Below are 14,478 nucleotides of genomic sequence, written 5' to 3'. Positions count from 1 at the left end.
TAGATTGTTTCTTCGGTTGAAATACCTGGCCAGCTGGAAACGCAGTGATGTTCTTGGATGGTACATCTCTAACTGAGCTACCAGTTCAAAGGCAGATGGAGCAATCATAGTGATGAGAGAAACCACAACACTCACCTCAAAGAAGGGAGATGATACATGTTAGACATTGTTAGACTGTCAAAGGGTTTGACATCCCAGCCCCTAATATTGGGAAAGCTTGAAAAATGGAGGATGAAAAACCAATGATTTGATTTTTATATTGTGACGTAAGTTATCAAATCAAAACGTGTACCAAGGCACGAGTGATCGACTCTTTTTCTCACACGCACAAAGACGCACGCACGCACACGCACGCACGCACACGCGCAGACACGCACACCCCACACACACGCACGCACACACACCCACGCGCACCCCCCCACACACACACACAAAACACAGACACATACGTGGCATGCACAAACATATTTCTAATTCATGTTTAATTTTCTGCATTACCTTGCAAGTTTTATGTAGGGCTGGGCGATAAACCGAAAATTTACCGTTACCGAAATGTATTACAATGGTCGACATAATTTTGCCCATGTTGGTAAATTTGGTGTCTAAAAAAAAAAAGAAAAATTAAAGTCTTTTCTGTCTGCGGCGATGTTCATGCCTCAGCGCTTCTAGTCACGTGACTCATGCGCTGTAGAAGAATGGAAACAGAAGACGCGTTCGTAGCTGGCGATTCAAATCCTGAAGCGGCTGACACGGCTGCTGACGAAGTAACATTAGTTGAAATTGTTCCTGTCGCGCTTGTCCCGAAAAGAAATTGGACATCTGTCGTTTGGAAATGTTTTGGGTTCCATAAAGACGATGTTTGGGCAAAAGAACATGAACTACAAAGTGCGTCGTAAGCACCTGAAACAGCGCGTCCAATCTTTTCTTTTTCACCACCCACAACACAACCATGCTGTTGACTTGGAGCTTGTACTGAAAGTTCAAAGTGAGAAGCAAGGTTCGACAAGTGACAACAGCCCATAACGGAGGCGACACCATACGAGAGAACGTCTCAGAGGTGGACGCGATAGCCTAGCACATTGCTAAAGATATAGCTCCTCTAGTTACAGTGGAGCGCACGGGATTTAAACTCCTCATGAACGTAGCCGACAAGAGGTATGAAAATATTTGTCGCAAACAGCACTTCCCGATATGGACAACATCGGGACGGGAGCGGAGACATGTCGAGCATTTTGCATCCACATCCGACTTGTGGTCGAGTCGCATGATGGATCCCTGTTTGAGCCTGAATCTGCAGTACATAGACGACAAGTGGCGACCGCGCACCAGCGTACTCGAGACGGCACATTTTCCTGATGAAGCACACTTGTTTATTTGGCATTGGCATTCCATTGACATTTTTTTCTTTCTATTTAGCATTTTGTTTACAGGCGACTAGCTCCTTTGCACATGGCATTATTTATATTGTTTACAAGATACCTTTACACAAATCTAGGCCTTTGCAAACGGCATTACAACATCTCGGCACAATATATGTGCAGAAAAAGATTTTGTGAGAGGTGCCCTTTTTCTCCTGTTCTTTGTGACATTGTTCAAGTCATGCAAAGCAAGCTGTCTTGAATGTTTATTCAAATGATTTTTGTACTTTTACTTTTCATTGAAAGTAATGTGTACCAGTTGGTCAATAAAAGGAAGACCACAAACAATTATGTTGGTAATTTATATCACAACATATGGAAAGCGCTTCGTTACAGCTCCAGATGTTGTGAAATGCACTACATAAATAAAGTTGTATAATACTGTATTGTACTGTATAGTTGACGAGTCACCAATAACATCTGCCCTCTAAAGTGAATCTCCTGCCATTCCCTTACCACTCCAGGTAATACTGTTTAGAACCGCTAATGGGTAGCATTAAGCTAGGATTTAATTGAATTTAGTATCTGGTTCCATTTAATATTTTGGTGGTGTTTAAATCTCATTTGTTTTATTTGTAAATTTTACAGGCAATCTTAATGGGGAGTGGCAAGCAGGGGCTAAAGAGTACTTTATGTTTAACAGTTTAAATTTGTTTGTGTATGGGTGGGGTAAAATGTTTTTTAAAAAAACACACACAAAAAAAACGACAAACGAATAAAGAAAATGTAAACGTTTCCTCTATCACAGGAGGGTTCAGAACATATAAATTGAAATTAACAGAAGTTCTCTAAACACATTTTCATCTCTTTAACTATTACAAATATTTCTACTTTTAGAGAACAGTGAGTAAAGACCTAAATGTTATACTTTAGTCATGTGGAAATTGTATTAAATTATAATCTGCAAAATTTCATTGTCAGTTGCCACATCCGTTGGATCAGTGGCAGGTCTCCACTTTGACTTATTCCTTGAAACTATTGTATGTTGGATAATCTAATCTAATGATGATGATGCCTGCTTTGCTTTTCTTTTCTGTACCTCATTCTTTTCCCATAGCGTCAGCTCCGGTTTCTCCTGCTCTAATTTCTGAGAACGGTCCACCACAAAGTAGATGATGTAGATGCTGCCAGCTAGAGACATCAGCACCAGGATATTGGCTAACAAGCGTAGACTTATCAGAACGGCCCTGAAAAAATACATAATATTTGTAAAACAGTTTCAGAAGTGATCATTTTGGAAATGAGAGCAACAATTCTAACAATTGACTAATGAGGTGCGATCAACTTGCATTGTATGTTTTATATTCCTTTATAATGACTGTTGCATCAAAATGTATCGCAGATGAAGCATTTTTTGATGTCAATATGAAAAACCAGGATACCTACAGACTGGTATCTTTCTTCTTTTCCTGTTCTTCAACGATGGCTTCCTATAAAGAAAGCACTGATTGTGAATGGTGTGTGTGTGTGGGGGGGGGGTATGCGCGTGTGTGTGTGTATATATATATATATATATATATATATATATATATATATATTAGTGCTGTCAAGTGATTACTTTTTTTAATTAATTAATCACAAAAATATTCAATGATTAAACTACTACTTTTCACGAAGCTTGTAATCGATATTTACTTGAATAATATCTTGGAATTGATGCAAATTCACCAAATATGAAGTACATTTAATTCAAAGACTGTTCTAATAGCTTTCTTTGATTCTTGAATACGATCAAAATGGACGTCTCTCCAGGCGTTTTTCTTTTAAATATTTTTCAAAACTGCCCACAAGCGCCACACTCCAGCAGTGTTGGTTTGCAAGGCCCAGTGGTAACTTGAATGCTGTGTTTTGTTCTGAGATGTGCTAAAGATGTACAGCTAATATGGCACAATATTGGCAAAGTATGCAAATTATTTTTGAAGTAAATCAAACTTAGTTAACTGAGTTAAAATATTTAACTGAGTTAAAAAATTGGGATTAATCACCTGAGTTAATGCTTTAATTTGGACAGCCCTAATATGTATATATATATATACACACACACACACACCCCCACACACACACATTATATATATATATATATATATATATATATATATATATATAGTAGAGTAGTTGGTATATTTTTAAATTCTATCTGTCACTGTATATATTGAGAGTAAATATTGGACAGTCTGACCCTGATGTTGTTGACGATCGCTGCTCCTTTGCTCTCTGCAGCCTCTGGATTTCCAATCAAGTAATCCCAAGCACAAAATACCCTCCAGCAGAATGTGAAGTTTTCATCAGAAGCACTGGCTAGACTTAGTCGGGAATTCTTGGCCATTCTAAATAAATATAATCACAGTTTAAAGGATCACTAAAAGGTAATGGAAAAATTCTGTAAATTACAGTTGAATTTGTCTTTCACAACACCATCAGACTACAAGTGACAAAGAACCATGGCTGGTGTAAGAGATAAAAAGGCCTTTGTTCAGATATACGACAGAACATCCAAAGTCAAGATTCATTCTCCAAATGAAAGTACTCTTTGCACAGCCATAATACAAAATCCCATTATGATCGCGAGACACCGATTGAATTCCAAGTTGTCTGAAAACTATATTCTAATAGGAAATAATGTAAATTTAATTAATTCATTCCAGCAGCAAATTGTGACATTAACAGTACATTAACAACTAACAGTTGTTAGAAAACTGTAGTCCAGGCATCACCAAATGGCGGACCGCGGTCTGGTTTGGTCCATGACCGATCTATGATGAATTTTTTTCAGGGCGCATTCGCAAACGTTTTGACGCTGCAATTCTAGTTAATACGGAAAAGGCGTCACTGATTTGAGCCAATCAAATCTTTTGTTTACGATCCACTGCCAATTGCGCCGCAGACCGGAAGAGAGTGCTGCTGACAGTATGCCTTGCTGAAACGTTAGCAAGGTCGATGCGTGTTGTTTTAAATGAATGGACGGAGAAATTTAGTTTCGTTCTGGCTGCAGCCAATTCAAAACCAGTGTGCATCATATGCTCCAAAACCGTCGCAACATTGCAAAGCGCCACTACGAAACAAAGCACCGCCCTTTTTTGCAAAGTTATCTGCTGACGTTTGAGGTGAGCGCAGGCAAAAACATCGAACTTCGAGTGCAGTACAACAGATTTTTACATTTTCGTTTACAGTCCAGCGCCTTGCAAATGAATGTTCACTAAAAGTATCATGGGTTTTGGGGAAACATAAAAAAAAAACATTCAGTGATGGGGAAGTTGTGAAGGAGTGCTTAAATGCGGTTGCACAAACATTATTTAAAGGAAAACACAAAGCCCAAATGTGTGAAATAATCTACCAAATCCCAATGGCCCTGACTCCGTTCCAACCCAGATCTAAGTCACTGGCAGGGCAGTCACAAACTAATTTTTCTCATTAAGATATGTTAAAAAATATTCAAAAGAAAAAGTGGTGTCAAAGCTCGTTTTGAATTAGTTTTTCATGAGGACAGCCATTTTTATTGATTGTGTACTGAACATGTTGACCTAGTTTACTCGGATAATTAGGCTTTCCGTTTTTTTTAGGCTGATAACTCTTTGATTTAAAAAAAAAGGTAAAAGATGTTAACTCAATGCTTAGCACTTGATATATTTCTGCAGGAGATATTTTACAGTTTTTTTCTGGAAGTGGCAAACTTAAGTTCCTGGAGCCACATTTTCTTGAATGTTAAATTAAACGCCTTATATTTGTTTGACTGGCAAAGGTGTTTAATGGGAACATTGCTAAATATTTAGTATATAAGTGCGCTCTGTTGAAAATGACTAAATATTGAAACTATGTATATAAAAATGTGAACATAGGCTAGACATTAAGGGAAGTTGGACTTTGGTTCGGACCTTTTAATTGAAAGACATTTTAGTCGCGGACCTCTATGACTTTTAATTGAATACCTCTGCTGTAGTTGTTTGTTCACATTCAAGGTTCAGATGCCGGTAGTGCAGCCAACATGAGTGACTGCAAATCGACCAGTGTCAAACGTTTGGGGGCAGACTTAAAATCACAATGTCGGAGTTGCATTAACACCACTCAGTAATAGAATAGTCTGTGTAGTTGAGGATATAACACTAATACATTGTTAAAGTTGGGTGTCACCTGGATTTGACCCTGATTGATCTATTGAGAATTTAAACCACATCCTACGCAATGATTGAAGTTCATTGATTCGAAACGCAACAATTTTCTTCAGCATCATTTTACTCCTTGCTTGCAAGACTGAATGAAATTTCCACAAAGCTCGAGGGTTTTCTCATTCGGCCATGTAGGCCTAGAGCAGTGTGTTGAGTGTTATTGTATGACTGCTTGTTACTGTAATGTGCTTATTTGCCACAAGGGGTGCTGTCGCTAACAGACGAAGCAATGTTAGGCCGGTGTTCAAGCCTTATTTCTCTCTCTCTACTTTTGGCTCTGCAGAAGAGCAGTTCGTGTGTGTTGCTGAAATAAACTATGCCAGTTGGCTAACGAGAGAAGTTGTCTACATATCAGAATTATTCTTCTGCTGCGACTGGGCATTAAGGGACAATCCTATGATGCCACATTACCGTGGATTTTATCACAGTGATTCTCAAATAGTGGGGCGCGACCCCCGGGGTGGGGGGGGGGGCGGTGCGATGCTGAGGTTGGGGCGTGGGACCCTGGGTAACATGTTTTTTTGCATAGTTTTAGGACCGAAAAAGTCGATCCCAGACAACGTGAGTTTGACCTCGTCAAAGCGGTTTGTGCATCTAGTTCCCGCAGTACTGGTTAAAAAAAAGTGTCGCCGTGTCACGCAGAACTGATTAAAAAAAGCGTTGCCCTGTCGCTCATTGACCCAGAAGTGATTTATTTCGCCGCTACTTAAATTCACCGCGCCAAGGTATCTTGCGCCACAGCAAAACGGAATTCATTTGAAATATATGTAAGTCCGCGCACAGCAGAGGCAACAAGCTACGTTGCAAATAAACGACTACGCAAACAAGTATCGTGCTAAACGAGGAAGCGAGCAAGGAGGCTAATCGCTAAAATGAATTGCTTCAATGTATGCTTGACTTTTAACAGAAGTCTGACTCGAATTGCGTTTGGGCGGAGAGCCACCAGCTATGAACAGAAATGTTGCATTGCAACCATTACGTATCTAAACATAAAATAAGAGGACGGCTACGTTAGCAATTAAGCAGACGCTCTCAGGCTGGAACTCGGAAATGGCTGACGTCATCACAACGAAGAGGTTTGACGTCAAACGTATTGTAAACATAAAAAAAAGTATAGTAAACATATTAAAACTGTTACTTTATGTTATTTATATAGAAATTTTGTTTAAAATCCCCCTGGATCTTTTTGTCTTTTCTATATTATGTACGTTTTAATAACTGTTTGGTTTGTTCAAGTTAATAAATTAAAAAAAAAAAAAACGTCTCGTAAATATTTATCATCTCATCAATATAAAATTTGTGGCGATACAGCCAGTTGTCAAAGTGTCAAAATGAAGGCGACATTCACATACAAAGAGATGCTACAGTGTCCATACCAGGTGTCAGAGGGTTTCCAAATATCTGTTTAATGTTTACTCTTGGGTGAAAAACCATGGAACTGAATGCCAGAATTGAATGACTTTAACTTTGTGCAAAAATTAATTCCCGACTTTTGGGAAAATTGTTGGCATCTTAAAGACAATAAGGCTTTTCTTTTGTTCGCCAATATTATTAGTATGGGCTTTGATGATTAGCGGAATGCATTTAGAATTGAGGAGGATTTGTTCCGTTATTGGTGTGGCTGACCTGAGTTTATTATTGGCATGATGGCCTTTTTTCACATGAAAATGATGAATGATCAAAACTGTTCCCTACTCCTGTTTTGTATGAGCTGTCTGAAAAGGATTTAATCAAAGTAAATTGTTATGAAATTGAAATCTTTTTTTTTTTCTTTTGCTTAAAAGTAGTGAGGCAAGTGGTATTTTTTTCCTTCATGTGTGGAGTTGGCATGTTCTCCCTCTGGGTTTTCTCTGGGTACTCACATTACAAAAGCAAGCTTGCTTTCTTAATTGAACACTCTGAATTGTCCTTAGATGTGATTGTGAGTATTAATTATTTTTCTTCTATGAGTGCACTGCGATTGGCTGGCAACCAGTTCGGGGTGTACCCATGCTTTCTACCCTAAGACAGCTGGGATAGTCTCCTGCACGCCCACGACTCTCATGAGGATAAGCGGTTCAGCTAAAAGATAGATGGTGTTGGCGTGAACACTCATCAGTGTTAATCCAAACTTTCCTTCGAGACATATTTTTCCAGAAAATGATAGTTGAAATCCAAACTCTACACTCTTTGGGGTATTTGACTGGAGAGGTATTGGTCTAACTACTTTCATATTGCACAGTACAAATGCAATTGAAATTACTGTTTTTATTTATTGATGAATGAGCAGTCTTGTCATTTCTTGGCTTGACTAAGATAAAAAGCCTTCAATTAAGAAAATTGTCCTATTTTTATTTGAAGCTGTTGAATTTCACCAAAGAGGATTAAAAGAGGATTCAAAACGAATCACAATAGCAAAACATCTGTTTGAATTACAATGATTTTACTATTACTTTCTTAATAGAATGATGAAACTGTAGGCAAAGACCGCCATCCCAACCAAGAAGTAGGCAAGGGGCAACCGGTATCCTGCGCTGCCGATTTTCCTCACCCTCCCGTAATATCCATAAAATAACACGGAGTACTGTAGATAACCCTGTGGAGGGTTAGACACACAAAGACACACACACACGTGCAAGATTTGACACAGGAACAAATTGTCATATAGAATTACAAGGGTAGGTTAAATTAGCATTGATATACAGGTCAGGAACACATTAAATAATGCTTTACTAATTGGGCATAGTCTCTATGTAATGTGCTATTAAACTATTGACTAAACATAACAAGAGAGAGAAGCTTGCCCCAAGGGACCAGATGGTGTCCAGGTCCTGAGCAGATGACAGGTGTTCCTTGGGAATAGTTTTACTCCTCGTGGTTCCAAATGGGGCTCCAGCAAGCAGCTAGCACAGACAAATAAGAACATATTCAATAAATGATCAGGATAGTTGATCATGAATATGATGGTGAATATAAAGTCAAATGTAGAATGTATTGTGGTATAAAAAGGGTGAAAATTTGAATTTATTGTGAAAAAATGCTTTAACAATATTGTGTTAGCAACCAGTTGCATCACGATCAAGCTTAAATAATCAATTTAAAGAATTTCATGGTCTATAAATATCTCTTCATTCTTTTTCCACAATGCTTGTCTTTGTTTTAGCTCATCTGAGTTTGGGCCATGGGTGGGACACACCCTGGTCTGGTTCCAAACTGATCACATGGGCACGGCACATAGAGGCAAACAACCATTCACACTCACTATCACACCAATGGACAATTAAGTTTCTTAATTAACTCTACATGTTTGTGTTGGGGATGTGGGAGAAAGACTGCGTACCCAGAGGAAAACATACATAAGCCCATGGAAAGCAACCCCCACACACGAAGGTCGGTGTCAAAAGTCAAACGGAAACCTCTGAAATGTGTGGCAGAGATGCTAACACTAGATCACCAGCAGCCCATCTATAACTATGGCCATCTGATTTTAAGGGCTCTATATTGAACTTAGTTCAGACCAAATCTAACTTTTGATTGTCAGCTGTAATTGCAAATATTTTAAGAGGCTTTATTACACTGAATTTCAAGAGAAACTGCGTATGTTATGTAGTCTTCAGCTATTTATTTTAGATACTCTCTGTCAGGGCATGTAGTTTCTGACCAATAGACTCCACACTGTGTTGCCCAGCCCCTACACGTCCTCCACCCGAACGCTGGGCACTGGTTCCCCTCAAGGTTGCGTGCTGAGCCCTCTCCTATACGCCCTCTACACCTATGACTGCAGCCCGGCCCACGGTAACAACTCCATTGTCAAATTTGCTGACAATACGACAGTGGTCGGTCTGATCTCGAAAGGTGACGAGGCAGCCTACAGGGAGGAGGTCCAGAGACTAACGGCTTGGTGTGACAACAGACCTCAACTCAACAATGCAACACATTGCAACATTTTCCGGTTCCGGCGCCGCGCGAGTGGCTGCCTGTTTACAACAGCGTGGCTCACTATTGAGCCTTTTTCGTGTGTTTTTTCCCTTCACCCTGTTTTATTTTATTTTTACCTCATCTCAGCAATGGACATACAACTTGCGGTGGTTTTACTGCTGTTGGGGGCTGTTTTTTGCGCGATCGTGTCCGGAGACGAAACTCGGAGCTACGGATCGATCGTGTACTCAAGAGATCAGCTGTTAGCACTCCGTGCTAACCCCGCGTCGGCTCCCGGAGCGAGACCCGATATACCCCGCGAGCTGAGGAGGAAGAGACGGGGGATGTCCTGCGGGGGCTAAACGCCAGGCAAGGAGGAGACGATACCACCCCGTCCTCCCGTCCGTTATTATGGGGAATGTTAGATCCCTCCCCAATAAAATGGACGAGCTAACAGTGCTAACCCGGCACGAGAGGATTGTCCGGGAGGCTAGCTTGCTGGTGTTCACGGAGTCGTGGCTAACAGAGCTAACGCCGGACGCCGTCGTGGAATTGGACGGCTTCCAAATACTACGCGCGGACAGGACACTGGAGAGCGGTAAGAGGAAAGGGGGAGGGCTGGCTGTGTTTGTTAATGATAGATGGTGTAACCCTGGGCACATAACTGTTAAGGATCAACTTTGCAGTCGGGACATTGAGCTGATAGCTGTTAGCATGCGTCCGTTCTATTTACCGCGAGAGTTCAGTCATGTGATCGCGGTGGCGGCGTACGTGCCACCCTCTGCTAACAGTGAGACAGCCTGTGACATACTGACTGCAGCTGTGAGCAGGCTACAAACACAGCACCCAAATGCCCTGCTCCTTATCTCTGGTGACTTCAATCATGCTTCTCCTTCCTCCTCTCTGCCTTCATTCACACAATATGTAACCTGCCACACCAGAGACAATAAAATATTGGACCTTTTCTATGCCAACACCAAGGAGGCGTACACATCACTGCCCCTCCCCCCGCTGGGAAAAGCTGACCACAACTTGGTTGCTCTCCTGCCTGTGTACAAACCTCTGGTCCGCAGGCAGCCAGCTGTGACACGCAGAGTTCAGCAATGGTCCGGAGAAGCCGAGGAGGCCTTAAAGGACTGTTTCAACACAACCGTGTGGGAGGTATTCAGTGGGCAAATGAGTTGAACCTATTTTTCAATAGGTTTGATCAAATGCCCGACCCCGCTCAGGCTCCCCTGCTGCAGCCCCCACCAACCCCTCCTGCCACTGCGAACGAGACCCTCTCTCCCCCTCTCTCTCTCCACAGGCTCCAGTTCCCAGCCTCATCAGACAACCACCACTTCCTCCTGCTCAGCCTTGTTCCTCACAACATCTCAGGTGAAGAACCAGCTGAAGAAGATGAAGGCGAGGAAGGCAGCAGGCCCAGATGGGATTAGCTCCCAGCTCCTCAAATCCTGCGCAGACTAGCTGTATGGAATCGTCCAGCACATGTTCAACCTGAGCCTGAAGCTGGGCAGAGTCCCCCAGCTGTGGAAAACATCCTGCCTGGTTCCGGTTCCAAAAACACCCCATCCGAAGGAGCTCAACAACTTCAGACCAGTGGCGCTGACGTCTCATCTGATGAAGACCCTGGAGAGACTGGTCCTCGTCCATCTGCGCCCCCTGGTCAGCTCCTCAATGGACCCACTCCAGTTCGCATACCAGCCTGGCATCAGTGTGGATGATGCCATCATCTACCTGCTCCACACTTCACTCTCCCACCTGGAGAAGGCGGGGGGCACGGTGAGGATCATGTTCTTTGATTTCTCAAGTGCTTTCAACACCATCCAGCCCGCCTTATTGGGAGACAAGCTGGAGCAGGCGGGAGTGGCCCACCACCTCATCACATGGATCCACGACTACCTCACAAACCGGCCACAGTACGTGAGGACACAGGACTGTGTGTCTGACGTGCTCCTCTGCAGCACGGCAGCGCCGCAGGGAACTGTTCTGACTCCCTTCCTGTTCACCCTCTACACCTCGGACTACAAATACAATTCCACAACCTGTCACCTGCAGAAGTTCTCTGATGACTCTGCGATTGTCGGCCTCATCACTTACGGTGACGATCGGGAGTACAGAGGGGTTACGCAGGGGTTCGTGGACTGGTGTCAGCAGAACCGCCTCCAAATCAACGCGGGGAAATCCAAAGAGCTGGTGGTGGATTTCCGCAAGCGTCGGCACTCTCCACCTGCACCAGTGAATATCCAGGGAACAGACGTTGAGAGGGTTTCAACTTACAAGTACCTGGGTGTTCATCTGAACAATAAACTGGACTGGAGCGACAACACAGATGCTCTCTATAGGAAAGGTCAGAGCAGACTCTTCCTACTCAGGAGGCTGAGGTCCTTTGGCGTTCGGGGAACACTCCTCAGGAACTTCTATGACTCGGTGGTTTCATCAGTCATCTTCTATGGAGTGGTCTCCTGGGCAGGAGGCATCTCGGGCCGGGACAAAAAGAGACTGGACAAACTAGTGAGGAGGGCCAGCTCTGTCCTGGGCTGCTCCCTGGACTCTGTGGACTCAGTGGGGGGCAGGAGGATGACGGCAAAACTGTCATCAATGCTGGACAACCCAGCCCACCCACTCAATGACACTCTGAGAACACTCCATAGCTCCTTCAGTGATAGACTGTTATACCCTCGCTGTACCAAAGAGAGATTTCGCCGCTCCTTCCTGCCGACTGCTGTCAGACTTTTTAACAAGAACATTGGGTCAGGCCTACAAACGGGAGGGCATTAGTGCAATTGTGCAGTCCTAGGATGCAACATACACTACTACTGTACTTTCAGCCAATGGTGTACTTAAATATTGACCAATGATGTATTTTGTTTACCATTACAGTATTCTTATTACAGTACTTCTATCACTGCAGTATTTCTACAATTGCAGGAAGTTCACTATTACAGTACTTTTATCATTGCAGTACTTTTATCATTGCAGTATTTCCTATCATTGCGGTACTTTTACTATGACAGTACTTTTATCATTGCAGTATTTTTCTATCGTTGCAGTACTTTTACTATTACAGTACTTTTACCATTGCAGTATATTTTTTCATTGCAGTCAATGTTCCCTCTAATTTTTCATGTGTCTGAGCAGACACACAAGCTCCCTGAGCACACGCTCCCTGAGCAACATCAGATGTGCACGCTGTGGCCACACACCAGTATCACGCCTGCAAATGAATTACATGTCGTGGAAACCTTGCCCATAAATTATCTAATCGTAACAGCATTTAATGATTAATATATGTCACTAGAATATGCACAAATCTGATTTAAATTTTACCTTATTGTCCCCGTCTGTCCTTCTTGCTTCTCCAATGCTTGTACACATTTCTGCTGAATGTGACGCTGAAGGTAGTCCAACTTCCATTCAGTCCACATTTTTCCCTCGGAAAACTCATTTGCTACTTTGGCTTCGCAACATGTTTTGCAGAGTAAACCTTTCTCACTCGAAAAGGAAAAAATCTCACTCAGTTTCACCGCTTGTTCTTCTATTTTCACATACTCCGACAGCCATTCCATCTTAAAAGAACCACATTTCTTTTTTACTTTGGCTTGATGAGTGGATGCGTCACTGACTGTTCGTTTCGCCATGATAAGGGGTTAGCATCTGCGTCTCTTAACTCCGCTGCACTGTTGTTAGCTAGCTAACCTGCACGGCGCATATGGGCAGGGCACATTCGCGACGTTCTGCTCCGATTGGCTGCGTAGCCGTACACGAACTGTACGGCATTATTGGCTGGACACCTGTCACTCATTAAGTTACATTGCAAAATGGTACAAAATATATATATATAACTGGTCTAATTAACTAGATTATATCAGTTCTAAAATTAGATATTAAGTAATGCGTTTCTGTTTTATTTTATTTTGTGCGCTGCATAGACGTTCTTGTGCGCTGAGTGTGTGCAAGCAGTGCGCGATTGCGCACGCGCGCAGCTTAGAGGGAACATTGATTGCAGTATGTCAGGGTTCGCCGGTCGGCGAGGAGGAGGTGGACCCAGAATGCGAGGAAGCGGGGCAAAGGGTAAACTAAAGGGAATTTATTAAATTAATCAGACGAGGACAAACAACGTGGCGTGGACAAACAAACGTGGCAGGGTGCAAAATAACAAAGACAAACTAAACATGACTAAACAGAAGAAAAATGACAAATAACGAGGACCGTGACAAACACTAGGGATCGTGGGCATGAGCGTGGGCATGAGCATGGGTATGAGCATGGGCATGAGCATGGGCATGAGCATGGGCATGAGCATGGGCATGAGCATGGGCATGAGCATGGGCATGAGCGAGAAGGAGGGTGGTCGTGAAAAGTCCATAACAGGGCGTAGTAGGAGAAATGTTCCGACGCTGAGCTGTCGGCAAGGGGTGCTTAAATAGTCCATGATTAGGGGAGCAGATGGGAGTCAGGTGTGCGCGGCTAATGGGGAACAGGTGCGTGGCTGGTGGAGACGGAGTGCTGAGGGGAAACGCCCCTACTCAGCTGACAAACATAAACAAAGTGCACATGGCAGGGAGGTGACAAAAACAATAACAAAAAACACTGACATGACCGACACGGGTCATGACACAGTACTTTTTACCATTACAGTACTTTTATCATTGCAGTATATTTTATCATTGCAGTACTTTTTACCATTACAGTACTTGTATCATTGCAGTATTTTCTATCATTGCAGTACTTTCCTATCATTTCAGTACTCTTACCATTACAGTACTTTTATCATTGCAATATTTTTATCATTGCAGTATTTTCAATCATTCAGTAGTTTTTATCGTTTCCCCCTCTGTATAATGGACAGGCATTAGGAATGTTTCCTTACACTAGATACGTTTATACTGTGTATATTTGCATGCTTTTTATGAATGTCTGCTGCTAATGTTATACATTAACGGCTACATTACGCCGCCGACTCTGTGTGATCTATATCTTTGCTGCTGTAACACCTC

At 42.5% G+C, this 14,478-nt stretch overlaps 1 protein-coding gene across 3 annotated transcripts in view; it reads right to left on the bottom strand.

Moving 5' to 3' along the window:
* tmc3 (transmembrane channel like 3) overlaps window positions 1-14,478 on the bottom strand; it is an 84,966-nt gene that overhangs the window by 19,716 nt on the left and 50,772 nt on the right. For all 3 annotated transcript variants that reach the window (XM_088295540.1, XM_088295539.1, XM_088295541.1), the window contains 6 exons: window positions 8,365-8,463; window positions 8,014-8,156; window positions 3,598-3,745; window positions 2,805-2,848; window positions 2,458-2,605; window positions 26-135 (listed from right to left, as the gene is read on the bottom strand). In XM_088295540.1, coding sequence (XP_088151666.1) covers window positions 26-135; window positions 2,458-2,605; window positions 2,805-2,848; window positions 3,598-3,745; window positions 8,014-8,156; window positions 8,365-8,463 — 692 coding nt within the window. The remainder of the gene's footprint in view (window positions 1-25; window positions 136-2,457; window positions 2,606-2,804; window positions 2,849-3,597; window positions 3,746-8,013; window positions 8,157-8,364; window positions 8,464-14,478) is intronic.

Source organism: Idiotropiscis lumnitzeri, chromosome 5, assembly GCF_059441095.1.
Source record: "Idiotropiscis lumnitzeri isolate Australia: NSW breed Sydney's pygmy pipehorse chromosome 5, RoL_Ilum_1.0, whole genome shotgun sequence".
Classification (NCBI taxonomy): domain Eukaryota; kingdom Metazoa; phylum Chordata; class Actinopteri; order Syngnathiformes; family Syngnathidae; genus Idiotropiscis; species Idiotropiscis lumnitzeri.
The sequence above is the reverse complement of the archived record's forward strand: the minus strand, read 5'-3'. Positions and strand labels throughout refer to the sequence as shown.